Genomic DNA, 25,655 nt, shown 5'->3' on the forward strand with positions numbered 1-25,655 from the left:
ACACATATACGTGACTAAACGTCTTGAATAGAGTGTGACTGATCACGTTAACACGAACATTACAACTTTTTAAAATTCGTTTTGTTTTATCATTATGATTATTATTATTAATAATAATAGTCGCGGAAGGTTGTTCACGGGTTCAGGTTGCTTCTTGCGGGCCGCGCGGGATTAGCCGAGCGGTCTAAGGCGCTACAGTCATGGACTGTGCGGCTGGTCCCGGCGGAGGTTCGAGTCCTCCCTCGGGCATGGGTGTGTGTGTTTGTCCTTCGGATAATTTAGGTTTAGTAGTGTGTAAGCTTAGGGACTGATGACCTTAGCAGTTAAGTCCCATAAGATTTCGAACACATTTGAACATTTTGAGCTTCTTGCGGTAAATGGTCGTCGACCCGGTGGAGGTTTAATTCGATGTTGTAAAAATTTTCCCGCCGCGCGAAGAGCAGCCGTCAGCTCCTGCCCAATCTCTTCGTCGATCATGCAAGAAAGAAAACACAAGACAAACACTTCTCAGTTTTATATTAATCTTGTTTTAGAAAAGTTCGTGTAGAATGTAAATACGAGGACTACTCGGAAAGTAAGAAACGATCAGTTGCGAAATGGAAACCACAGTGAAATTTGGGAAACCTTCAGTTTGCAACAGTTAGCTACACCTTCCAGCTACGTCACTACATAGCCGCCGTCGTAGCGTTGTACCAATTTTCCAATACCATCGTCATAAAAGGGAGTCGCTTGTGCTTCCAGACAATTCTCTGTGCTGGTCTGCAGTTCGTTGTCTGTGCCAAAACGTTGCCTCCGTAGCCAGCGTTCCATGTGAGTAGAGATGAAAATCGGAGGGAACCAAGTCTGGGCTGCATAGTGGATGATCAAAACACCTGCCATCAAAACGCTGCAGGAGCGTCCTCGTTGCTCCTGCAGTTTGCGACCGAGAATTGCTATGGAGAAGGGAGTGCATGACAGTTACCTTATGTGGCGTTGCATGAAATCTCCCGGCAGTCAGTCATACTTGGCGGGAGACACTATTTTCTACGTATCTCTACGCGGTTATTCTAAGCTCAGAAGTGAGAAGAGCGAGTGACGCTGTCTACGGGCATACTAGAGAGACTGCCCAACACATCTGTGCAAAGCTTCATCGGATTTTCAGTGTGGTTTCCATTTCGCGACCGATCTTCCCTTGGTTGGAAGTCTTTCGCGGCGTATTTCTTGAATAAAAGTCTCTCTCGGCAAGAATTACGTGGGCCAGTTTGTAAGAACCGTTGCCGACCGTTGCATCCAGCACCAGCGCCACCTGAAATACAGGTATTTGGAAAAATCAGCTGTGGCTGACCATAGCCTGCTTAACAAGCATAAGATTTTATTTGAAGAAACGAGAGTAATAGCCGACGCATCGAATTACTGGGACTCTGTGAGCCGGGAAGCGGTCGAAATTAGACTTAGCGATAGTAAATTTAACAGATACACTTAGCAACACCTGGAAGAGTGCGTTGGATAAAGAAAAATCGCAGAGGAAAACTTCCGACACTTTACCTCCTGATTCAAGGGATGGCGCTGCAAGCAACGCGGGATAGAAACTACATCTATGGAAGTAGAGGGCACCACTTCACTACGCGCCATATCGCTGTTGCTACGACGTATTCCAGCCAATCAGAAGCCGTTCTTTGCATATAAAAGTGGGAGCCTCGCCAGTTCACGACAGTCAGTTTTAGCCCAGACGACGACCAAGCAGGTAGTGGTCGAAAGCTTGGAGTTTTATCCTGAATTGACGCGGTATGTACCCCGAGAGACTTTTATTCGATCTTCCCTTACTTTCCGACCAGCCCTCGTACTCCAGGATGAGAGGAGACCACTCTCCAAAAAGCAGAATCTTTGAATTTCGATACGGACTTGCAAAACAAAGAAAACTTGCTAGTTTCCGGAGTTATCGTTTGACGAGCTAGAGCAAGATACATCGTCGGTTGCGTACACACACACACACACACACACACACACACACACACACACACACACACACACACACACACACCCCCATCCATCTTACATGCTGTTGGGTAGACTCGGTATTTTATCTAGCTCGTCAAAGGATAACACCGAAAGCTAGCAATTTTGCTTTCTTTTGTGTGCACCTATCGACAACTCAGCACTTCTGCTTTTTGGTGAGTGGTCACCTTTAACCCTAGTTTTATATTAAATAGGTGGCACGATAAAAATCACTAATATTCGTATACAACAAGTTATAGAGCATACTTTACCATACATCGTAGAGGCGGAAAAATTCTCAGCGGTGCATCCCAAATTCTGTATCAGGACAGTATGAAGTCTGACGATATTAGGCCGGCAAACGTAGTTGCATTTCGGCATCGCATTTGATAGAGATCTGTAGGACAGCGGCATTCACGCAGACGAGTTGCGTGCCGGCGGCGGGGCAGCGCCTGCGTGCCCGTGAGTGACGTCACGGCTGTTGTCCCGCGCCCGCGGCTCTGAGTGAGCCATTGTGCGGCGGCGGCGGCTGCCGCGGGCCAGGAATCTGCCTGCGCGACTTGGCACGGCACGGAGAGGCCGCTCCGACCGCGCGCCGCCGCCGCCGCCGCTGCCGGCCTCCACAATAAATCCGGCCGCGCTGATAGCATCGCGCGCTCCCCGGCCCGCCGCCCATATATTAATGATAACCAGTTTTTTGGGCACTGGCCAGTATAAATAAGAAGCGAGCCTGAATAAATTTGTCCGTTTCCCTTGGTGTGTTAGTTAGCCGGTGTCGCTGCCGCTGCCGCGACGTCCGTCCCGGAGCGGGACCTTGAGCCAATTTGTAGTCCTGACCAGACGACGCTCGCCGCGGCCTGCGCCTGCCTGCCTGTCGCTCGCACTCATTTGTTTCATTCGCTGACCTCCGCGGCGTATCTTTTTTTATCGCCAGCGTATCGCAGAACTCTGTGCTCTGGTACGCTTGTGGCACCGAAGAAAAATAAGCTCAAGCGTGGCTCTATCACCGTAGTGGCACCGGAACGGAAGATGACAGAGAGAGAGCCGAAATACTGAATTCTCTTACAAACAGATTCACCGCGGAAGATCGTAATAAGGCTCTTCCTTTTAGTCACCGCACGAGCGACGAAATGGTGGAATTGAGGTAGGTGATTGCCAAACAGAAAAGCAGCTACAATCGAGGAGGCATCTGGACTAGGTGGCATACCTTGTAAGATTCTGCAGAGATTATGCGAAAGAACTTGCGCCCCTTCTAGCAGTAGTTTATCGGAGGTCGCTGTAGCAACGAACGGTACTTAGCGACTGGAAAGAAGCGCAAGTGAGCCACGATTTCAGGAACGGTAATAGGACAAATAAACATACTTATAGACGTATATCGTTGACGTCAATCTGTTATAAATTATGGAACGCGTTTTATGCTAAAAATTATGACATTTTTGGAGACTAAAAAATGTCATCCATAAAAATCAGCAAGGATTCCGCAAACAGAGATCTTGCGGAACTCAGCTCACTCTGTGCCTCCATGGGATCCACAGCGCTATAGAAAACGGCGCCAAGGTTGGTCTGTTCCTTGACTTCAGAATGCCATTTGATATCGTCCCACACTGCCGATTAGTGAGAAAAATACGAAGTAACCTAGTATCGGACTACATTTTTTTACTGGATTCAGGACTTTGCTGCAAACAGAACTCAGGACGTCGCTCTTAATGGAACAAAGCCGAAAGGTGTCAAGGAATACTCCAAGGAAGTGTCTAGGACTATTACTGTTTACAGTGTGTATAAATGATGTAGTAAAAAGCGTCGGAACCTCTTAGAGACCGATTGCAGGTGATGCAGTTGACTATAAGAAAGTAGCAACGCCAGAATACTGCATCGGTTTGGAGAATGACTGCAGAGGACTGATAAATGATACAGGCTCTGGCAGTTGACCCTGAACATAGATAAATGTAACGTATTGTACATACAGAGGAAAAGAAATCCACAATTTATGACAAATTCTGGAAACAGTAACTCTCCTGAAATACCGACGAGTCTTCTTCACCTAAAGCGACGTAAAGTAGAATTCCCGCAGAAAACAAGTAGCGTTAGAAGCAAATGATGGGCCTAGATTCATTGGAAGACTGTTAGGGAAATGTAATTCAAGCACAATATACGTGGCTCATATAAGGGGCGTTCAAAAAGAAACAGGCCGGAGGCGTAATTACAGAAGCCAGTACTTGTATGTTAGAAGTATTGACCCTGGCTGATGAGACACTTGTCCCACTGCGACACAAGGCGATGAATGGCTGTCTCATAAAATTACCGGGGTGCGATGTTAACCAGTTCCGCACGTACAACTGGACGTCGTCGTCCGAGGTGAATCGTTTGCCCCACAGAGCTTTTTCAAGGGGACCAAAAATGGCGTAATCACAGGGAGAGAGGCCCGGACTGTGTGGAGGGTGGCCGAGAACCTCCCATTTGAGTTTTTGCAGGAGTGCCGCGACTCTGTTGGTCGTATGAGGCTTTGCATTGTCGTGGAGCAGAATGACTCCACGGGTAATATTGCCTGATCGTTTTGATGTGATCGCTTGGCGAAGGGTGGTCAAGGTTTGCGAGTAATGCTGGGCATTCATTGTTGTCCCGTGCTGCAGGAAGTCAGAATGGGGCCATCTTGCTCAAAGAAGAACGTCAGCATAACCTTTCCTGCACTCGTGTTGATGGCCTTGGCTTTTTTTAGTGGTGGTGACTCTGGATGCTTCTACTGGGTTGTCGTTTTGATTCTGGGTCGAAGTGATGACACCATCACTCATCTACAGCCACCACTCGTGCCAGGAACGCATTCCCTTCCCGAGCGTAGCGCTGCAGATGAGCAAGACGGTGGGCCATTCGACACGCTTTCTGTTGTGGTTGAAGACTGTGGGGCACACATTGGGCACACACTTGGCGCATGTGCAGTCGTACCGTCATGATGGTGTGAACACTTCTTACACTCAATCCGACCACGGCGTCTGTGGCTTTCACCGTCACTCGGCTGTTCTGGGTAATGAGTGCATCCACCAACTGGACGATGTCATCGTAATGCAGTGCGGTGCTCCAGACTGTGCATCATCGGCTAACGACACCCGCCCTTCTCTGAAGCGCTTGTGCCACGCCATGACCCTTGCAAGGGACATGCAGTGTTCGCCGTACACTTGTGACATTTGTCGATGAATGTCCGTTCCTCCTACTCCTTCTGCTGTCAGAAAACGAACAGAAGGTCTTTGCAATGCGTTGGACGATTGATGCATGCTGCTGCTAGCTCTGTATGGTCACGTGACGGGCTGTGAACTTGCACGCTCTGGTCGGAGCCACACCTCGTTACATACGCCCTCCTGTCACCTATTTGCGCATTCCAGACTCCGGCTCGTTTCGTTTTGAACGCCCCTTATAAAACACTGGCAGGAGCTACAAGAGAAGTTTTGTGCATCACGGAGAGGTTTTCGATCAAAATTCCGAGTGAGTACGTTCCGAAAGATTTGGCCAACATGTTTTCCTCTCCCCATGTACTACTCGTGAAATGACCAAAACGACAAAGTCCGAGAAGTTGCAACCAGTACGGAGGTTTCCCGACAATTGTCCTTCCACTCACCATTCGCGAATGGAACAGAGAAGGGGCATTCAGATTGTGGTATCAGAATCTGCTGTTGCCGGTTTCCATAGTATATTATAACTGTGTCTGCGGTCAGTCCACAGCCGAAATTGTGCAGCTTTTGTTAGTAAAGCCAGATGAAATACCCGTGAAGAACAGATGAACCAAATTTTTTGTAGCCAGGTTGAATACGAATGCCGTTACACCCCTTTCTGCAGCTTTTGCGTTCGCAACCTTCCGACGAAATGTACAATTTGTCTGTCACGCTGTGAGACACAGCTCAGAGGTTATAGTTAGATTGACGGTTTCGTACAGTATTGATGGTAATCGTCGCCTCTCCTGTCCTGCCGATCGGTACTGAATTGGCTGCATACATTCGAACACATTAAATTCTTCTGGAGCGCCATAGTGTCACCGTAGTTCCAAAATAACCATCACGAAGGCGCACTTACAGAATTGAACGAAATAGGTGGGCGTTGTTCTGTCCGTTGAATTCAGAGATGGTCCTTTGGATACTGAAGAAGTTCAAGTAGGTATAGGCTCAAAGTAACAGTGAGACATTGAAGTGCAAATAACATTTTATTTTGTGTGTTTTTGGATGAAATGGCACGGTGAAAAGGAGACATGAAACTTTAAATACTCTGTCTATTACTTAACACACAGATTTTTCTACTTTCTCTTTTTGTCGTTCCTCTAATCTGGTAACCCATGGACGCGTATCATTCTAGGCTACGTCTCACGCTTTATTCGCTCTGTACCTCCAGGCCAACAGCTCGGTCGAGCGAAGTGCGAGCCTGCTGATGCCAGCACGCCGCACGCCGCTGCGGTGGGCTTCGGATGTAAACAGGAAGAGCTATTTGCCTACTCAGGCAGGCGAAGCATTGAATACTTCGCTCTTTTGTACTTGTGTATGTCCTCCATAAGAAAGAATAATGCAATGAATCAAGACGACCTGGTCAAAACCGGGCTACTGAAAGCCGTTTACCATTGCTTTACACTTTAATAGCACGCTTAACCTCCGATGCTTACTTTCAGAAGTACTTCTTTTAGTTTTGAAATGCTTCTTTGCTCTTTCTGACAAGCTTCAAGTCGCGCCATCGCATAACCAAAGTAAAAAAGAGGAATGTAGTGTCTGAGTATGCGTTGAAAAACTTTTTTATATTCAGTTGGAGAGCTGTCAGACAGAGATGCCATGTTGGTGAAGTCTGAATCAGAATTCCTCCCTCGATCAATGAAAATGCTACCTCTCATAATCATGTTGTCTAATATCGGGCTGATTTGCAAGGGGGGGGGGGGGGCAGGATGTTCGGCTGCTACTCTGAATCAATTTAGATCATAACAATTATTTTACGTAGTTATGTTGCAACGGAGCCGTCTTAATCATTAAAATAACAAGTGATGATCATGCTTACAGGCAGATATAAGGATGGGATTAGAATCTTTCTGGCTTGATCATACATGCCCACCTAAGCAAGAGGTTACGAAATTGACTTCTTGCTCAATGCTGTAATTAGGGCTGTTGGGCGCCAATATATTATACTCTCTACTGATGTGTAAGCCGTACAAGGAGCTGAATTGCTTCTAGCACCTGGGTGCAGGCAATGGACTCGAATTAAGAACCTAGCGAGGTGACGCAGTGGTTAGCAAACTGCACTCACATTCGGGAGGACGACGTTTCAAACTAGCGTCCGGCCATCCTGATTTAGGTTTTCCGTGATTTACCTAAATCGCTTCAGGCAAATACCGGGGTGGTTCCTTTGAAATGTCACGACCAATTTCCTTCCCTAATCCGAGCTTCTGCTCCGTTTCCAATGACCTTGTTTTCGACGGGACGTTAAACACTAATCGCCGCCTCCCCCCCCCCCCCCCCCCCCCTCCTCCTCGAATTAAGGAAGTGTTCTACTTTGATTCATGTCCGACGGTACTGTTTTACGTTGTCATATTTTACCAGGATGCTTCCTTGGAATTCATGGCTCTTCACCATTTTTACAAAGAAGTATTTCAACGAATTTAACAACTTTGTTGTCTAAATGAAATATTTAAAATATTCGGGATAGGTGGTTGAAGGTGATATCCCATTGTTAGTACATATACAGGTCATCGTGCTTTATGAGAGGTTTCGAAATTCTCAGGCTTAATTTCGTCCAGGTACTCAACGTAGCGTGCTTCCATCGCCAGGATACTTGTTGCTTTTGTAAAAAGAGATTTCAGCTATCAGTCGCCCTTTTGAAATTTTATTGGCAGATCTAGATATCAGCTAGAAGCTAGCCATTCTCAATGCACTATCATTTTTGATCAGTGAACTGTGGATGAAGCCCGACCAACAGGCATTACATGCATTGATCAAAAATAATAGTGCATTGATAATGACTAGTTTCTAGCTGAAATCTAGATCTGCCAATAAAATCTACATCTACATCCGTACTCCGCAAGCCACCTGACGGTGTGTGGCGGAGGGTACCCTGGGTACCTCTATCGGTTCTCACTTCTATTCCAGTCTCGTATTGTTCGTGGAAAGAAGGATTGTCGGTATGCTTCTGTGTGGGCTCTAATCTCTCTGATTTTATCCTCACGGTCTCTTCGCGAGATATACGTAGGAGGGAGCAATATACTGCTTGACTCTTCGGTGAAGGTATGTTCTCGAAACTTTAACAAAAGCCCATACCGAGCTACTGAGCGTCTCTCCTGCAGAGTCTTCCACTGGAGTTTGTCATCTCCGTAACGCTTTCGCGATTACTAAATGATCCTGTAATGAAGCGCGCTGCTCGCCGTTGGATCTTCTCTCTCTCTTCTATCAACCCTATCTGGTACGGATCCCACACTGCTGAGCAGTATTCAAGCAGTGGGCGAACAAGCGTACTGTAACCTACTTCCGTTGTTTTCGGATTGCATTTCCTTAGGATTCTTCCAACGAATCTCAGTCTGGCATCTGCTTTACCGACGATCAACTTTATATGATCATTCCATTTTAAATCACTCCTAATGCGTACTCCCAGATAATTTATGGAATTTACTGCTTCCAGTTGCTGACCTGCTATTTTGTAGCTAAATGATAAGGGATTTATCTTTCTATGTATTCGCAGCACATTACACTTGTCTACATTGAGATTCAATTGCCATTCCCTGCACCATGCGTCAATTCGCTGCAGATCCTCCTGCTTTTCAGTACAATTTTCCATTGTTACAACCTCTCGATACACCACAGCATCATCTGCAAAAAGCCTCAGTGAACTTCCGATGTCATCCACAACGTCATTTGTGTATATTGTGAATAGCAACGGTCCTATGACACTCCCCAGCGGCACACCTGAAATCACTCTCACTTCGGAAGACTTCTCTCCATTGAGAATGACATGCTGCGTTCTGTTATCTAGGAACTCTTCAGTCCAACCACACAATTGGTCTGGATTTCAAAAGGACGACTGATAGCTGAAATCTATTATTTAAAAGTCAATATAACAGTCGCTGCGTGCAACAGCCTTCTGAATGGAAGATAACCTGATGACTTGTTGCTTTGTTCCTGGCGTACTTTCACAATCTGCGGGTCGCTATTTTGTATTGGTAATTACAGAATTGGACAACTGTGACACAGCCAGGAACTTTCGAGGCCACATTGTGTTACACAGGCGGCGATCTAGGATTTCCTTCTGACTCTCTATAACGTACATAGAAATTGCAGTGATGAGAAATACAGCATTTGAAAAGGATTCTCTCGCCACTATTATGTCATAATTTACAAAAAAGAAAATCGTGTTGTGCACTCACCATTATCAGTATTTCAGATAGCTATACGATTGTGAAGGGGCAGTCGCCATGCGAGCTTGTAAATGAATGGGACACTGTTTTCTTCAGTATGTTAGGTCTCCTGCTGTGAAAGATGAAGCGTATGACTTTGCTACTGCCTCAGTTCACGCAAGTCTCAGTACAAAGAAAATACAGTATTGACTCAAAGAGCAAGGCACTTGATATGGTGTAAACGTTTAAAAACTACTCTGAACCCATGAAATATGCCCTTCAGCACGTACTTACGAACTTCAGCTATCCATACTTCACGTACATATACACGCCCCTGAGGTCGTTCTCGAAGCTACACCAGATATATTCCGCTAATTACTCGTAAAGAGTGAAGAAATAAACGAGATTCTTCATAATTCAACTACAGTAACTGGAACACGTAACAATCCAGCATAAAAAAGTACTGACATTATTTCATTAGCTAACATGGAAAAGTTAATGTCTCCATGACAACAGGAATTATTAGCGAATCAACCAGACCACACAGAGCAACAGGACAAAAAATGCCTTGACGAAGACAAATAATCCGAGCGGAGGTATTTCTGCAAGGATTTAAGTATGAATATTACATACAGTGTCGTAACCAAACAAGAAACCAAGATTCGGAATAAACAGTGCCATAACAGCATTAACTGAAACTGGCTGAAAAATACTTCGGCCCACCCCGGCCCGCAATCTCACCTGGAAATGGAGTGAAAGATAAGAAAAAAGTCGTTTTCGCCTCCGTTCGGGAAGGCAGTGTTGCTGCAAGTATTTTCTTAGTAGAGGATCTTCCCTTCTCTGTTGCGTTACTCGTCTTCATGTGGTTCAGCGGGTCTGCATGTGGACGGACGATCCGTACCGCGTTTGTTGCTGTCGGCAGGCACGGCCGGTCTGTGGCTGTGCGCCTCTTTCTAGCGGGAGCGCCGTCTGCGGGCGGTCAGTTCCGCGTGGGCACGCCGTCCACGCTACCAACTGAAAACAGTCCTGTGTTAAACGTAGCTCATTATTTCTACGATTGCGTGAATTTTGGAGACTCTCTTTCATCTATATCACTACTGTGCAATTAACAGTTAAATGCTTGGCAAAGAGTTCATCGTAGCACCTTCAATCTATCTCTCTGCATTTCCACTCTCCAACAGCGTGCGGAGAAGACGAACAACTAAATCAGTGCGAAATCTCTAATTTCTTTTATTTTATTGTGACGATCGTTTCGTAGTATGTAGGTTGGTGTCAATAAAATATTTTCGCATTCAGATGAAAAACTTGGTGGTTGAAATTTGGTGAAAATATCTCGTTGCAACGAAAAACGCCTTTGTTTTAATGATTGACACCCCATCTAGCTTATGATATCCGTGACACGCTATCCCCTATTTCACGGTAACATAAAAGAACCTGCCCTTCTTTGAACGTTTTCGATGTCGTCCTTCAATCCACTCTGATACGGATCCGACACCGTGCAGCAGTACTCCAGAAGAATATAGGCAAGCGTAGTGTAGGCAGTCTCTTAAGTAGAACTGTTGCTTCTTTTAAGTGTTCTGGCAATAAAACGCAGTCAGCATTACCTAAGTGAGCGTTACAAATTTAATTTGTTCGTAATTGTAATTCCTAGTTATTTAATTGAGTTGACTGCCTTAGGATTTATGTGATTTATTGTGTAACCGAAATTTAACGGATTTCTTTTTGTTCCATTGTGGATGACTTCGTACTTTTCCTTATTCACAGTCAATTGCCACTCTTCGCCCCATACAGATATCGTGTCTAAGTCATTTCAAAATTAGTTTTGGTCTCCTGATTACTTTAGTATATTGTTATCTCCGAACAATCTTACGAGTGCTCTTATATCATTTATGTAGATCAGAAACAGCTGAAGGCCTGTACCACTTCCATGGCGAACACCAGACATCACTTTCTTTTTACTCTATGACTTTCCGTCAGTTATTACGAAGAGTATGACCTTTCTGACAGGAAATCACCAATCCAGTCGCCCAACTGAGACCACAATGCACAGGCACACAATTTGGTGAAAAATCAATTGTGAGGGACTGTGTCAAAAGCCTTCTTGTATCTAGTAATATGGAATCAGTTTGAGGTCCGCTGTCGATAGCACAAATTACTTCGTGCGAATGAAGAGCTAGTTGTGATTTTCTAAATCCGTGTTGACTACTTGCCAGTAAGTCGTTATCCTCGAGATAATTCATAATGTTAGAACACAGTATATGTTCCAAAATCCTACTGCAAATCGACGTGAATGATACGGGTCGTAAATAGCGGTTGCTCCTATTTCCTTTCTTGACTATGGGTGTTGCCTTTTCAGCTTCCCAGTCTTTTCATTGTACTCTACTCTCCGCAAGTTAACTGAGAAATTTGGATATTTATGTATGTAAAAATATTAATGTGAATTGTGCCATGACGCCCACTCCCTTCCCCTCACACCCACCCCCTCATAACCCTTTTTTCCCCCATGGATATACTCCTAGTGTTACTAAGTGATGAGAAGGTAGTTTATCTTCAGCCTTTTGACATGCAGTCTTAGCCTTTGTTTACTTTTTAAGTACTATCTGTGAAGCTGCTTTCAAAGCATAAAAGATTCATGTCCAGATACTGAAAATAACTGCTGCAGCATTGGGAGCACTTTTGAGCACGGAGGTAATCAGTGTTTTGTTCAGAGCACAAAGGGAACATGTCCACTGTCACAGTTTGTATACTTTGTTTTGTCGGTGTGTGAGCTCTAATTGAAGCGGACTGATGATTATGAGTGAAGAGACAACATAATTATTTTATCCCTTCTAGAAGTCTAGTGATTACAGTCGGCAAAACATGTACCTTCTGTGTGTTGGTCAGTCAGGTCCGTTTGTGAGGTTTCAGAAAAGAGCTGATTCCAGAAATCCTGAAGACGTTAGCTTCAAATATTTCTTAAGTACTGGAGCGAAATCTGTAAGGGTATGAAACCTCTACACATAATAAAATAAACTTACATTCATAGCCTTGCACTGGCGAAAACAGGAACTTTAAAATGTTATTGTCTTTCGTGGAGTTACGTCAAGAGCCGAGCATGAATTCTCAGCCATTGAACTTAAATTATTGCTAAAGGACATTCTTACTTACCTAGCAGTAGTGATTTCGCTTTAGTGGAGAAAGTGTTTAGGAAGTATCGCGAGACAAGCAACGGAAAGTACACCAGATCTGAAGGCACAAAAATAAAATTCGCGGACTTCATATCCACCGGAAACTTGGTGAATTAAGTAACGAGCAGGAAAAAATGGTTGAGCATTATTGCATCAACTGGCTCACTATGAGATGTTTACATTATGGATAAGCAGATACTGAATCTTGATGTGTAGTTCGACGAAGATGACTTACGAAAGAACGCTGGCTATCCCATGACATATTTTCGTAACATCCGCCAGGGCCATTTTTATGCCGAACGTGGACCAATAACAAAAGAGAAGAAAAAGGACGTGGAGGATTTACTGCTACTCATTTCACCTGTGCGTCACCATTTTTCCAAGAACCTACCGTGTGACATTGCTACGACTGCTTTCTCAGCTTTTCATGGGCAAGGAGCTGAAAGACATTTTTCTTTGAATCTAAATTGTATAACTTGCTGTTTGGAAATATTTGTTACAAGTACAGACAGGGACTGTAATTATATATTCAAGGAATGTATTTTCTAAACTGTCTTGTTAATAAAATCTGAAGACTAGAATAAAGAGGAAGATACAAGTACTATACACTCCGTGCCAAAGAATCAAGTTCCAAATTTTACATTTCTGTTCAAGGTAGCATGTAATAGCACTTACATTTGCCCTTTGCCCTTCTTCAGTATGAGAATACTTCATACAAAATACTTTGTGTAATTCAAACATTTTATGATGGTGTTAAGTTTTTGCTGAATTTTCTCGTTGTGACTTGGTAGCGTTGTGCACTGAATGCCCCATATGTCCGACTACGCTGAGAGCGCCCGAGATGGCCAGAGGCGGTTCAGGTAAATCTGTGTGATTGAATTACGGGGTCAGAACGTTTGTCACGCAGTCTGCGGCAGGTAAGTGGCTGGCTGGGAGCACTTTGGCCCGGCAGGTGAGTCCTTGACCGGCGGAGGGCATGCCCGGCCCGGCCCGGCCCGGCAGGGCGTAATGGGCCTCGGCCTCGGCTCGGCGGCCGCTTCCTGTGTAATGGCCAGGACGGTAATTGCAGCGAAGACAGGAAGCCACAGGCATGCCGGCTTATTGCACCTCGGGAGCGCCCCGGCCCCCGACGCCCCCTTTTAATAGGCCTAAATTATCGGTCACCCCGCCTCCCGCGCCGCCTCTGCAGCGGCCCGCCGCCGCTCCTCCGGAGGAAGCAGTCTCTCAGACTTTCTGATCAAATTTGACATAATTCGACGTTCGGGACAAGCTTGTTAAATCTGAGCACACATTCAAATTATGTTCCTCGTATAATCGCTGTTATAAAATATTGTGTGCAGCCTCACGTTACACATCGCAGTCTGGGGCTCAGTGCCGTCGGTGTAAACGCCTGATCTGGCCGAGTATGAGCGACGTTAAGCAGACACAAATTTGGTAAAACTCATCTCGAGTGGTCACCAGTAAAATTTTGGTTAGATGTATTTGCAGTCTCCGGCAGCAGTAGTAGTGTATAACCCGTGCTTGATTACCAGTTTGTAATTCGAGAACTCATTTTTCACACACAAGTCCGGCACGTGGATGACTGCAGGGTGGGTGTCATTTCGTGTCAGGTCAGTGGGACAGGGCAGCCCCACTCCCAGGCGAGGATTGTTCCTTTACTGGTAGCCTTAAGCAGAAGGTGGATTTCCCTTAAGTCAGAGTGTAACTAATTTCAGGAAAGTAACTGACTCACGTTGAACGCTTTTACGCAAGTTTCTATCCTATCCTAAATGTTTGTGACATGGAAAGCTTTTCTGACCGTTGTGACATGGATGAAATTAATGATGGGCGAAGTCATCTTTATTTTAATTGGCTGTAGGAAGCAGACAAAATAGATATATATCTCACACAATCATCTGATTTCCGACTCAAAGTCTATTTTAAAAGTGATCAGTATCGAAAAAAGTAATCAACTATTTATTATTTCAAAAGTATTCACCGTATCTGTTAATACATTTATCCTGCTAGGAGACAAAAGGGACAAACTTTCATGGAAACATGTTTGCGATGCCCTACGGAACAGTGTTGCCCGCTCAGATATTGCCAAGGTTGTTTCGACTGCAATGCATAAGTTCCGCTGGAAAGTCGTTGAACATCCTTCATACAGTCCCGATCTCGTCCCATCCGATTACCATGTTCTTGGTGTCTTGATGGAAGACATTGGTGGCCGTCTATTTCTCTCGGACGAAAAGGTGCATGCTTGGGTACAATTAAAATTAAAATTTAAAACACTTTTGATCGCAATCTTGTTAAAATATTTATTTTTATTGGAGTGAGTAACCGGTTTCGACTATATGAAAGAGTCATTTTCAGACTCCAGAGCGGTGGATGGACATTGCTAGATGAGTTCCGTCAACCCTCGACGCTCGTGTAACTCATTTAGCAGTGTCCATCCACCGCTCTGGAGTCTGAAGATAACTCTTTCATAGAGTCGAAACCGGCCACTCACTCCAATAAAAAAATATTTTAACAAGATTGCGATCAAGACCGTTTCAAATTTTAACTACTTTTAAGATCGCTGGCTATGTTTTCAAAAATTTCCATAGTCGTGGGTTCAATCATGATTCCGAGGCAACACACAAACATTTTTCCAATGAAGGAATTTCCTGTCTTGTCTGCCGGCCGGAGTGGCCGTGCGGTTCTGGGCGCTACAGTCCGGAGCCGAGCGACCGCTACGGTCGCCGGTTCGAATCCTGCCTCGGGCATGGATGTGTGTGTTGTCCTTAAGTTAGTTAGGTTTAATTAGTTCTAAGTTCTAGGCGACTGATGACCTCCGAAGTTAAGTCGCATAGTGCTCAGAGCCATTTGAACCATTTGAACCTGTCTTGTCTCACAGTGTGATAAATGTATTAACAGTTAGGGCGACTACTTTTGAAATAACAAACAGTTTACTTACTCTTTTTTTTCCATCTGTCTCGTTTTCGTTTGACTACCTCTTATACATATGTGAACAATTGTGTGAGACACCCGCAGATATTCTGAAGGTGATTTAACTGTAAGCATTAACATTATCAGTCACTTCGAAGAATTTTGCGAGCAAATACTGCGTATACAAGGTTCTTATTGTCAGAAAGGCCGATGTTGAAAGACTTTCGGGAGCTACTCTGGACTCAATAGATAACAGGTGTGAGGTTTGGTGGACCGGTTGTTGGACGAGGAGTGAGGCTGATGCTTTTTCAGCTCTGTGTTAGACTGTGGAGCTAATAGGTAACTGTTGAATAGTTTCTTCGAAGGCTCGGGCATGGATTTTTTTGTCTTAAGTAACAATGAATGTTGCTGTTGCTGTGGAAACAAACATATCTGAATTTGTGTATTAACTCTTGGCATGTCCATGTATCTTTTGGTGCAGGAGGCTAATCAGAAATTCTCTGAATGCTATCAGACAGCACCAAGGCACAAGCCATCTCCTCTGGATTTGGCACTGATTAATCTTGTCCCATAGTTAAAACCGATGCTAGCGATTGTTATGAAAACAGTTTAATGAAGATAATTATGCTAATGAACACCAGTAGAACGTTTCATGGCCTACAGTGAGGTAATTACATTGCGTAGTCGAATCGCTTGCATGTTGCATCAGATAGACAATGTGAACGACTGCAGCGAGCGTTCTTCTTCACTACATGGACGAATCGAAATTTTTTTTTAACGATCTTCTTTCTTGTTGACCGATTCAGCACGATACAGGTAACAAAACGCAACATCGTTTTTGATTCGTTGCCTCTTGTTTTGGTTTCAAACAAGCTAGCTCTTAGCTCCGTGAGTGGCTGTGCAAAACATGGATGCTTCCGTATTCCTGTTTCAAATCTATTCCCATCACGTTCATTTAGTGAAGGTACCTAAAGTAACTGTGACTATCCCGCCGACGCATTGCGAGTACAACTGAACGTCAGACAGTTCATGTATGTGATCAGGTAATTAGTGCTCTAAAATCCCAGTTTTTCTTCTACAAAAATGCAGCTACTCTTGAGTTTCTGAAATTCTTCTATCCGAGTGCTTACTATAGTTTTTGTATTTTAAGGTATGTTTCATATATCTTGCGGCAAAGACGTCTATAACAATTTAACATCGTCGGGACGTACATACATACTAGAGTTTAGAACATGCCACGGAAAGTGCTGTACAGTTCTTTAATATGTCTAGAAATGACTCGAGAAGTGTTGTTTGGAGTGATCTGTTTCAGAATAGTTAAAAGTGTGCGCCGTATAGCACTTCTGAATCTTTGTGTTAGCGTCCGTTAATCTGAACCAGATAGGAGTACAGAAGATGATCACTTGCTGAAGCTAGACGTCTTTCGAACTCTACATACGTCACAGTAGGCGCGATGTCTGGAGGCTCGGTGAGTGGCCAAGTGGTAATATGGGCGCAGCCTTAACGCTCGGCACTCGCGGCTGCACTTAATGATTCAAAACAAGTGTTTGCTCATCTGGCGCTCGGGACAAGCCGTCGGCTGTAAAACAGCGCCTACTATGGCCCATAATTATAGTGTCCAGGCCGACTACGATCCTGTTCACGATTGTCGCCGGATTTCCAAGGGATGTGAAATTAATTCTACTCTTGTAAGGCTCGCAGTTTTCTTTGAGAGAGATGCTATGCTATGCCTTGCCGTATCACTAACGCTCATCTGCGCTGTGAGAAGGAAAACTGTACCCTAGTTTTGTACTCCGCTTGATCGATGATTTGCTTCCACTGTCCTATTTGACAGTATGTTTAGCTTTGGCTCCAGTTTGTTTAAACGAAGAATCATAATGGACAGTTACCTTGGTTGTTTGTATTATAAAAATTGTACTCACTGTAAAACAGAAGTGCACCAATACATGAGCATCTTTAAGTTATTCTCGCCTTCACCCTGTTCACCATTACACAGTGACTTCAATATTTTCACAGTCTTTTATGACCCGACACGCTGTTGCCAGTATCTGTAACCTGTGATGATTCTAGTGTCGTTTTTTCTATTTTCCTAAATCGTTGCATACGAATAGCAGATGTTGGGTAGCTGTTTGTTCCGTTTTCTCTTCCTCGTTGTGTATTTCATAATATACCGGATATTCCAATATATTCCAATTACGTAACGGTACATACTCGTGTGGCGGTACAGAGAGCTCCTGGGTATGTTTTGTGTTGTTTAGCAAGGATTCATATTTCGCCTACATCAAGCACTACCCCCCCCTTAAATATATTGATCCAAATCTAATTGTTGTTCTCAAAAACTTAACTGACATTAAAAGATTTCATTATCGTTGTTTTTTCCCGAAATGATTTAATTAATGAAAGGTATTCCCCCAGTAAACCATTAGAACACCGCAGACTTTATTTGATAAAACATTTATTGTTGGTATGTTTATCCCTAACTACGTTTGAAGATATACATTTTCCGATTATTTTCTCATACCGTCAGGTTTATGTAGGGCATAATACTTTTCCCAGATTTCGGTCTTCAGTATCAGTGTTGAACTGTTTTTTATACTTACAATTAGCTATGTTATTTTTATGGTCAAAACGGCCCATGCATCGTTGTGATTTAGTTGAGTTTATTGTCAACAGGAATAATGGTATCTCAACATTGCCCATAGCGAAGGAGCTTAATTTATGTCCAGTTTATGTCGTGTTTAGAATCCATGCTGCACTAGTTACAGTAGTTAACTAGATTCTTCATTGATGTCCTCCTCCTTACCCTTAATTCCTCATCATCTTTGCCTGTCACGTCTTGTACGGATGACATTGCATGATTATCCGACTCTACTGTCGAGTTATCAGTGCCTTGGTTATATACCTTCAGCCCCCATACCCGTCTGTTCTCTCATATTCTCTTATTGCATGTCCCCGTGGGTGCATGCTGTAATGTAGCGCTACGCTTCCTCTCATGCTTCTCTCTTCAAGGAATTGCAGCTCTCTCTCTCTCTCTCTCTCTCTCTCTCTCTCTCTCTCTCTCTGTGTGTGTGTGTGTGTGTGTGTGTGTGTGTGTGTGTGTGTGTGTTTTGGCATGATCTGATTTGTGATTAATTCTGAAGTATATTTTAGAGTGAAATCTAAGTACATGAGTAGAAATGTACTGTTTTAGAAAATTCATATGCTTCTTTTATTCAGAGATGTTTACTAATACGTTTCTCTTTTGTTTCAGGATCCAACGATGGTGAGTGCTAATGCGATACAAACAACGTGCTCGCCAGCTGTGAGTCAAACTAAAGTATCTTATAGTAGAGGTGGCTAAATTGTTAAAAGAGAGATGGGGCCCCTCCACGCCCGCACCAACGTGGTGACCAAACCAAAAGTTCTACTGTCACCTCCGTAAACATGTTAGTTGTCTAGTATGTGGATCACAGGATGCTGGGCTGTGACGTTGTCCGTGCGTCTGGGTAAGGCTACGCATTAACACGGTCCATCAGGTGATATATAGTGGACGAAACGCGAGTGAGGGTAGCGATTTGAAGAGCAGAGGAAAAAAAGTGCCATGGCTCGTGCCGTGGGAAAAAAACCTCTGCGACAGTGGGATGGGTAGTAAGAGCAGTAGTGGCTTACTAGCTGCGATAGTTCATGCAAGGTTGGATTTGTTAGTATAGGTATAATGCATCATTACCATGACAAGCGATGGCGATGTGTCCCAGTTGTTGCTGCTGCTGCATTCCTGGAACAATCAAGATCGTTATACAGTAGTGGGAGATCGGCCATAGATCATCTCACTGTGTGGGGGATGTGTGGAGCTTGTTTGCATGCAGTGTACGGTACGGCTTCCCTGTGTGGTGCCAGTTATTCGGCAGTGTACTCCAATCCAGCTGGATATCCAGTAATGGGTCTGATAAACAGGGGCTCGCCTGTGCCGTTATGTTTGCGTATGCTTGGCCATAGATGTTATGTCAAATTGTACCACTTTTGAGATTTTATTTATTATAGCTGTAAATTACAAAATTGATTATAAAGACCTATCTTGAACTGCAGATTGGTGTTCATGGTACTTGATTTGCAGGACGGAAATTCTAAGAAAAATGAGTACACTACATTTGCTACGTATTTCCAACATGAAGTCAGGAAAGTATCAGGTTTAAAAGGCCTGGCTTTAAAAATGAACTTGGTGTTCGAAACTAGTCACCCACGTAATTTATTACACTACATTTAATTTTCTATACGTCTACTAGCGGTAAATTTTAGAAATCTCGTTTCCTAATTTGTATAAGTGCCAGCCAAATGAAAACAGAACAGTTGCAAAAAGAAGTAAGTAAACTGTTCATTATTTCTAAAGCAATCCTCATAACCGTTAATACGAGGGCATGCTGAAAAGTAATGTCTCCGAATTTTTTAATTTTAATATGTTAGCTTTGGCTCCAGAACTGTTAGAGAAAAGAGAAATCGGGCAAGTGTATTATGCTTTACGTTATTCACGGGAGGTTCATTCTTTCACTGTGTACGTTGTATGTGTTTTCCTTTTTCGCCTCGTGTATATTTCACATGTAAAACATTTTAAGTTCAAAACACTATTGCAGTACAATCTATAACTTTCATTTTTTATTGTTTCGTGCGCGGTTTAGAATCTGAGTCCCGCTACTGTTGATGATTACAAAAGTATTGTCCGCAGTATTATTATCCTCCGAAATTATTTGTCTTCATCAATCTTTATTATCTCGTGCAGTAACGAACTTAATAGCGTGGGCATTGTTTTAGTTAGTACCTGTGGTACATACACAGTACACATGAAAATCTCTCACTTTGTGACTCTTCAGTAAAGACCTGCTCTCAAAACTGGTGGAAAGCACCTCATCGTCTAGTAAATGTAAAGCTCCGGGTGTCGTAAACTCATTTTTTAAAACCTGAAGTTGAATTCTTCTCTAACGAATAGATCTTTTCGCCATTTCACTAATTCGTTGCACGGTTGCTAGGTACACGATACACGTTGAGCAAGTCACCGATTTTTTTCTGTTACGTACACAGACAAATACTCAAGCGCAAACTAGGCCTTCATATTTTTGTCTCCGGACACATTTATTTCAGAAATAAGTTAAAAATGTTTTCAATCTCCCGGTTCTGGGCAAAGTTTTTGGGAAGTTTATCCTCTGTTTTAATCCTACTCCTTTCGTTAAGAAAGCTGCGCATATATGCTCTTTCGGGGCATAATGACTAATTGGTATTTAAGGGCACAGTATTCACAAATCATTAAAAAGCGTTAAAATTTTAAGTTTTACTTTCTATTTGCTCATCTGCAGTAACATTTGCACCATTATTATATAGTTTCGATAGTTTTCCCACCCATTTTCCCACAGAAGTCCTCCCCTGGTAGCTGAGTGCTCAGCGCGACGGAATTTCATACCTAACGGCCCGGGTTCGATTCCCGGGTGGGTCGGAGATTTTCTGCGCTCAGGGATTGAGTGTTGTTTTGTACTTATCATCATCATCATTTCATCCCCATCGACACGCAAGTCACCGAAGTGGCGCAACTCGAAAGACCTGCACCAGGCGAACGGTCTACCCGACGGGAGGCCCTGGCCACACGGCATTTCCATTTTCCCACAGAACTCTTTACAGGTGCTAACTTGTCATTTGCTCTTCGTGCCCTTTCATGACTTGTCATCGAAGCGTAACACACGTGAGATGCGACATTACGGGGGGAAAGATAGTTCTACCTGTTTATGGATCACACAGACATTTTGTTGATTCACCATACAATTGCGACACACTAGCCAATAATAACAAATCAATATCGGATTCACGTGTAACTTTATCTAATTTTTCCCGTCTGTCACCATAAACTTTTTGACCCGTAATATTTCGACCACTATACTCTGAATATTATAGTTCATAAGAGCTTGCAAATAGGATTTAACATCAGGGAGATCTATGATCTTCCTACCCGATCGGCATCATCATACCTCCGGAGCCTTGGTCAAATTGGCCGCAACAATTCACATAACATTGCATTTGGGCCATTTTCTGCGAGAATTTACTGTTGATCATTGTTCAGTTTAGAACTTTTCCCCACAATAATCATACATTTTTATAACATCCCTATTCAGATTTTATGGAGATCTGATGTATATACGTCGACAATAGTAGGTACTGAACTTCTGAAAGAAATATGGTCTTCATTAATCTTTACGGAAGACATTTGACATTTTTAAATCCTAGATTACTCTTAGTGTTTTCGGTAGTCAGCAGGAGGTACATTTTCGCCAAAGTAACTTTCTTTTATTTCAAAAAGAAAATGGTTGACATGTGGACAGGTGAATGCTAAAATGTATGTATGGATTCTTTGCTGCAAGAAACGGAGACATATTAGAAACCAAATTTGAGTAATATTTGATAGAGTGTTACCAAATCGGTAGATATGGCATTTGACTGTAAACAGTACAACTTGTATTGTCATCCACATGATTTTTGGTATCCGTTAAATTTCGGTTACACGATAAATCACAGAAATCTAAAGGCGTCATTGCAAATAGATACTTAATATCACAATTATGAACAACTGAAATTGGAAAGATCACGTTCAAAATATTGTGAGAAAGGCGAGCCAGTGATTGCGTTTTATTGGCAGAAAACTTAGATGCAACAGATCTACTAGAGAAACTGCCTACACTACGTTTGTCCGTTCTCTTCTGGAGTATTGCTGCGCGTTATGCGGTTCTTACCAGATAGGATTGATGGAGAACATCAAAAAAGTTCCAAGAACGGCAGCTGGTTTTGTATTATCGCGAAATAGCGAGAGTGTCACGGATAGGATGCGTGAGTTGGGACTGCAATCGTTAAAATAAAGGCATCTTTTTTTTTCTCGAGGAGATCTTTTCACGAAAATTCAGTCAGCAAATTCCTCCTCCGAGAGTGAGATCATTTTGTTGACGCTCGCTTACTTACGGAGAAATATCATCGTGTTAAAATAAGAGAAATCAGAGCTTCCACATTCTTCCCGCGTTGTTCGAGAGTGGAACGGTAAAGAACCAGTGTGAAGGAGGTTCGATGAACCGTGCCAAGTACGTAAATGTCAATTGCGGAATAATGATATAGACGTAGGTCGTGGTCAGTGATATGTGTACTGTCAGAATCTACGTTGCTTAAGATGATGGTAAAATGGCTAAGCAGGGATGGCTATAGGACAAATGTAAGGATGTAGAGGCTTATCTCACTAGGGGTAAGATAGATACTGCCTACAGGAAAATTAAAGAGACCTTTGAAGAAAAGAGAACCACTTGCATGAATATCAAGAGCTTAGATGGAAACCCAGTTCTAACCAAAGAAGGAAAAGCAGAAAGGTGGAAGGAGTATATAGAGGGTCTATACAAGGGCGATGTACTTGAGGGCAATATTATGGAAATGGAAGAGGATGTAGATTAAGATGAAGTGGGAGATACGATATTGCGTGAAGAGTTTGACAGAGCACCGAAAGACCTGAGTCGAAACAAGGCTCCGGGAGTAGACAACATTCCATTAGAACTACTGACAGCCTTGGGAGAGCCAGTCCGGACAAAACTCTATCATCTGGTGAGCAAAATGTATGATAATTCCAATCCCAAAAGAGAGCAGGTGTTGACAGATGTGAAAATTACCGAACTATCAGTTTAATAAGTCACGGCTGCAAAATACTAACGCGAATTCTTCACAGACGAATGGAAAAACTGGTAGAAGCCGACCTCGGGGAAGATCAGTTTGGATTGCTTAGAAATGTTGGAACAGGTGAGGCAATACTGACCCTACGGCTTATCTTAGAAGCTAGATTAAGAAAAGGCAAACCTACGTTTCTAGCATTTGTAGACCTAGAGAAAGCTTTTGACAATGTTGACTGGAATACTCTCTTTCAAATTCTGAAGGTGGCAGGTGTAAAACATAGGGAGCGAAAGGCTATTTACAATTTGTACAGAAACCAGATGGCAGTTATTAGAGTCCAGGGGTATGAAAGGGAAGCAGTGGTTGGGAAGGGAGTGAGACAGGGTTGTAGCCTCTCCCCGATGCTATTCAATCTGTATATTGGGCAAGCAGTAAAGGAAACAAAAGAAAAGTTCGGAGTAGGTATTAAAATCCATGGAGAAGAAATAAAAACTTTGAGGTTCGCCGATGACATTTTAATTCTGTCAGAGACAGCAAAGGACTTGGAAGAGCAGTTCAACGGAATGGACAGTATCTTGAAAGGAGGATATAAGATGAACATCAACAAAAGCAAAACGAGGATAATGGAATGTAGTCGCGTTAACTCGGGTGATGCTGAGGGAAGTAGATTAGGAAATGAGACACTTAAAGTAGTAAAGGAGTTTTGCTATTTATGGAGCATAATAACTGATGATGGTCGAAGTAGAGAGGATGTAAAATGTAGACTGGCAATGGCAAGGAAAGCATTTCTGAAGAAGAGAAATTTGTTAACATCGAGCATAGATTTAAGTGTCAGGAAGTTGTTTCTGAAAGTATTTGTATGGAGTGTAGCCATGTATGGAAGTAAAACATGAACGATAAATAGTTTGGACAAGAAGAGAATAGAAGCTTTCGAAATGTGGTGATACAGAAGAATGCTGAAGATTAGATGGGTAGATGATATAACTAATGAGGAGGTATTGAATAGAATTGGGGAGGCCAAGAGATGAATACAATAAGCAGATTCAGAAGGATGTAGGCTGCAGTACGTACTGGGAGATGAAGCATCTTGCACAGGATAGAGCAGCATGGAGGGCTGCATCAAACCAGTCTCAGGACTGAAGACCACAACAACAACAACAACAAGATGATGGAAAAAAGAAAATGGTCATATTCCACATAGAAACTGAAGACCATGAAACCTTTCTCCTTTCTATTTTCATATGTTCAAATGGCTCTCAGCACTATGTGACTTAACTTCTGAGGTCATCAGTCCCCTAGAACTTAGGACTACTTAAACCTAACTAACCTAAGGACATCAGACACATCCATGCCCGAGGCAGGATTCGAACCTGCGACCGTAGCGGTCGCGCTTTTCCAGACTGTAGCGCCTAGAACCGCTCGGCCACTTCGGCCGGCTTCGTGTGTTCCTGAGGTAAAAGTTGTAATCGGCGTGCTGTACACAAGAGGGCCGTTCAATAAGAAATACAACACTTTTTTTTCTCGGCCACTTTCGGTTGAGAAAATGTGGAATTCGTTGCGTATAATTGTGGAATATTCGCGCTTCAGCCCCTGTAGTTGCACGATGTTCCGATTGGAGGCAGCACTGTAAGTAGTCTTCAAAGTGGCGTCTGTAACGGAGGTGCGTTGCAAGCGGAGAATTGTGATTTAATTTCTTTTGGCGGAAAACCAGAGCATCGTATATACTCATAGGCGCTTGCAGAAAGTCTTCGGGTGTGAACAAAAGCGCGGTGAGTCGTTTGGCGAGGCGTGCGTCATCTTAGCAACAAGGAAGCGCAAACCCGTCCGAGTCGTCATCGCAACAAGGACGCGCAAACCTGTCCGATCTTCTCCCTTGTGCAGGCTGGCCGCTCACACCTGTGACTGCTGCAATGTTGGACTTAAACGTGCTCGTCGCCACCATATTGCAAACGAACTTCTCCTTCTCCATGACAGTGCAAGGCCTGGCACAAGTCTGCGCAACCGAGAGGAGCTGACAAAACTTCGTTGTTCTGTTCTTACTCATCCACCCTATTAGCCCCGATATCGCACCGTCCGATCACATCTGTTTGACCCGGCGCAGGGTGCACTCCGCGGGAAGGTGTTCGTAGGTCAGTGGAGCGGTGCCATGCGGACGTACAGACCCCTCTCCCAGTTGCCTTGAGCGTAAATTATTTTGAAAAATAGGGTTCGTAACCAAAAGATTGGGGAATATTACAGCATGTTGGAATCCTGATAAAACCAACCTCCTTTGAGAAAGAAAAGAAACATTGCATTACTTGTTGAACGCCTCTCCTACGAACAGTACTGTTTCCACCGAGTGAGTCTTATGATGACCGGTCTCTCTGCGGGACGTAAAACTCTTAAAGAAAAAGTTAGCGCAATACGCAAATGAGATACTTTGTATGTGGTGTAGTAGGTTTGGGAAGCTGGAGAAGCGCCCTGCGGCAGCGTCGCAGACGACGGACCGGATCGGAGAGGAACGCCCGCAGCCCGGCTCGGCGCGGCGCGGTGTTTGCGGAGGACGCGCGGTCTTGCGCGCCGCCGTAATGACGTGGCGCGGACACACCCTTCCCGTGTAGCCGCCTTAT

General features: G+C 43.7%; 1 protein-coding gene across 7 annotated transcripts in view; it reads left to right on the forward strand.

Annotated features, from left to right (window-relative positions):
• The window catches only part of LOC124711768 (ankyrin repeat domain-containing protein SOWAHA), a 624,792-nt gene that overhangs the window by 383,300 nt on the left and 215,837 nt on the right, over positions 1-25,655 (forward strand). For all 7 annotated transcript variants that reach the window (XR_007005522.1, XR_007005524.1, XR_007005523.1 and 4 more), the window contains 2 exons: positions 18,641-18,652; positions 22,786-22,791. Coding sequence is in view for 4 of the 7 variants with exons in the window: in XM_047241985.1 (XP_047097941.1) it covers positions 18,641-18,652; positions 22,786-22,791 (18 nt within the window). In the remaining 3 variants the exon portion in view is untranslated. The remainder of the gene's footprint in view (positions 1-18,640; positions 18,653-22,785; positions 22,792-25,655) is intronic.

The sequence above is a fragment of the Schistocerca piceifrons genome, chromosome 1 (genome assembly GCF_021461385.2).
Source record: "Schistocerca piceifrons isolate TAMUIC-IGC-003096 chromosome 1, iqSchPice1.1, whole genome shotgun sequence".
Lineage (NCBI taxonomy): Eukaryota > Metazoa > Arthropoda > Insecta > Orthoptera > Acrididae > Schistocerca > Schistocerca piceifrons.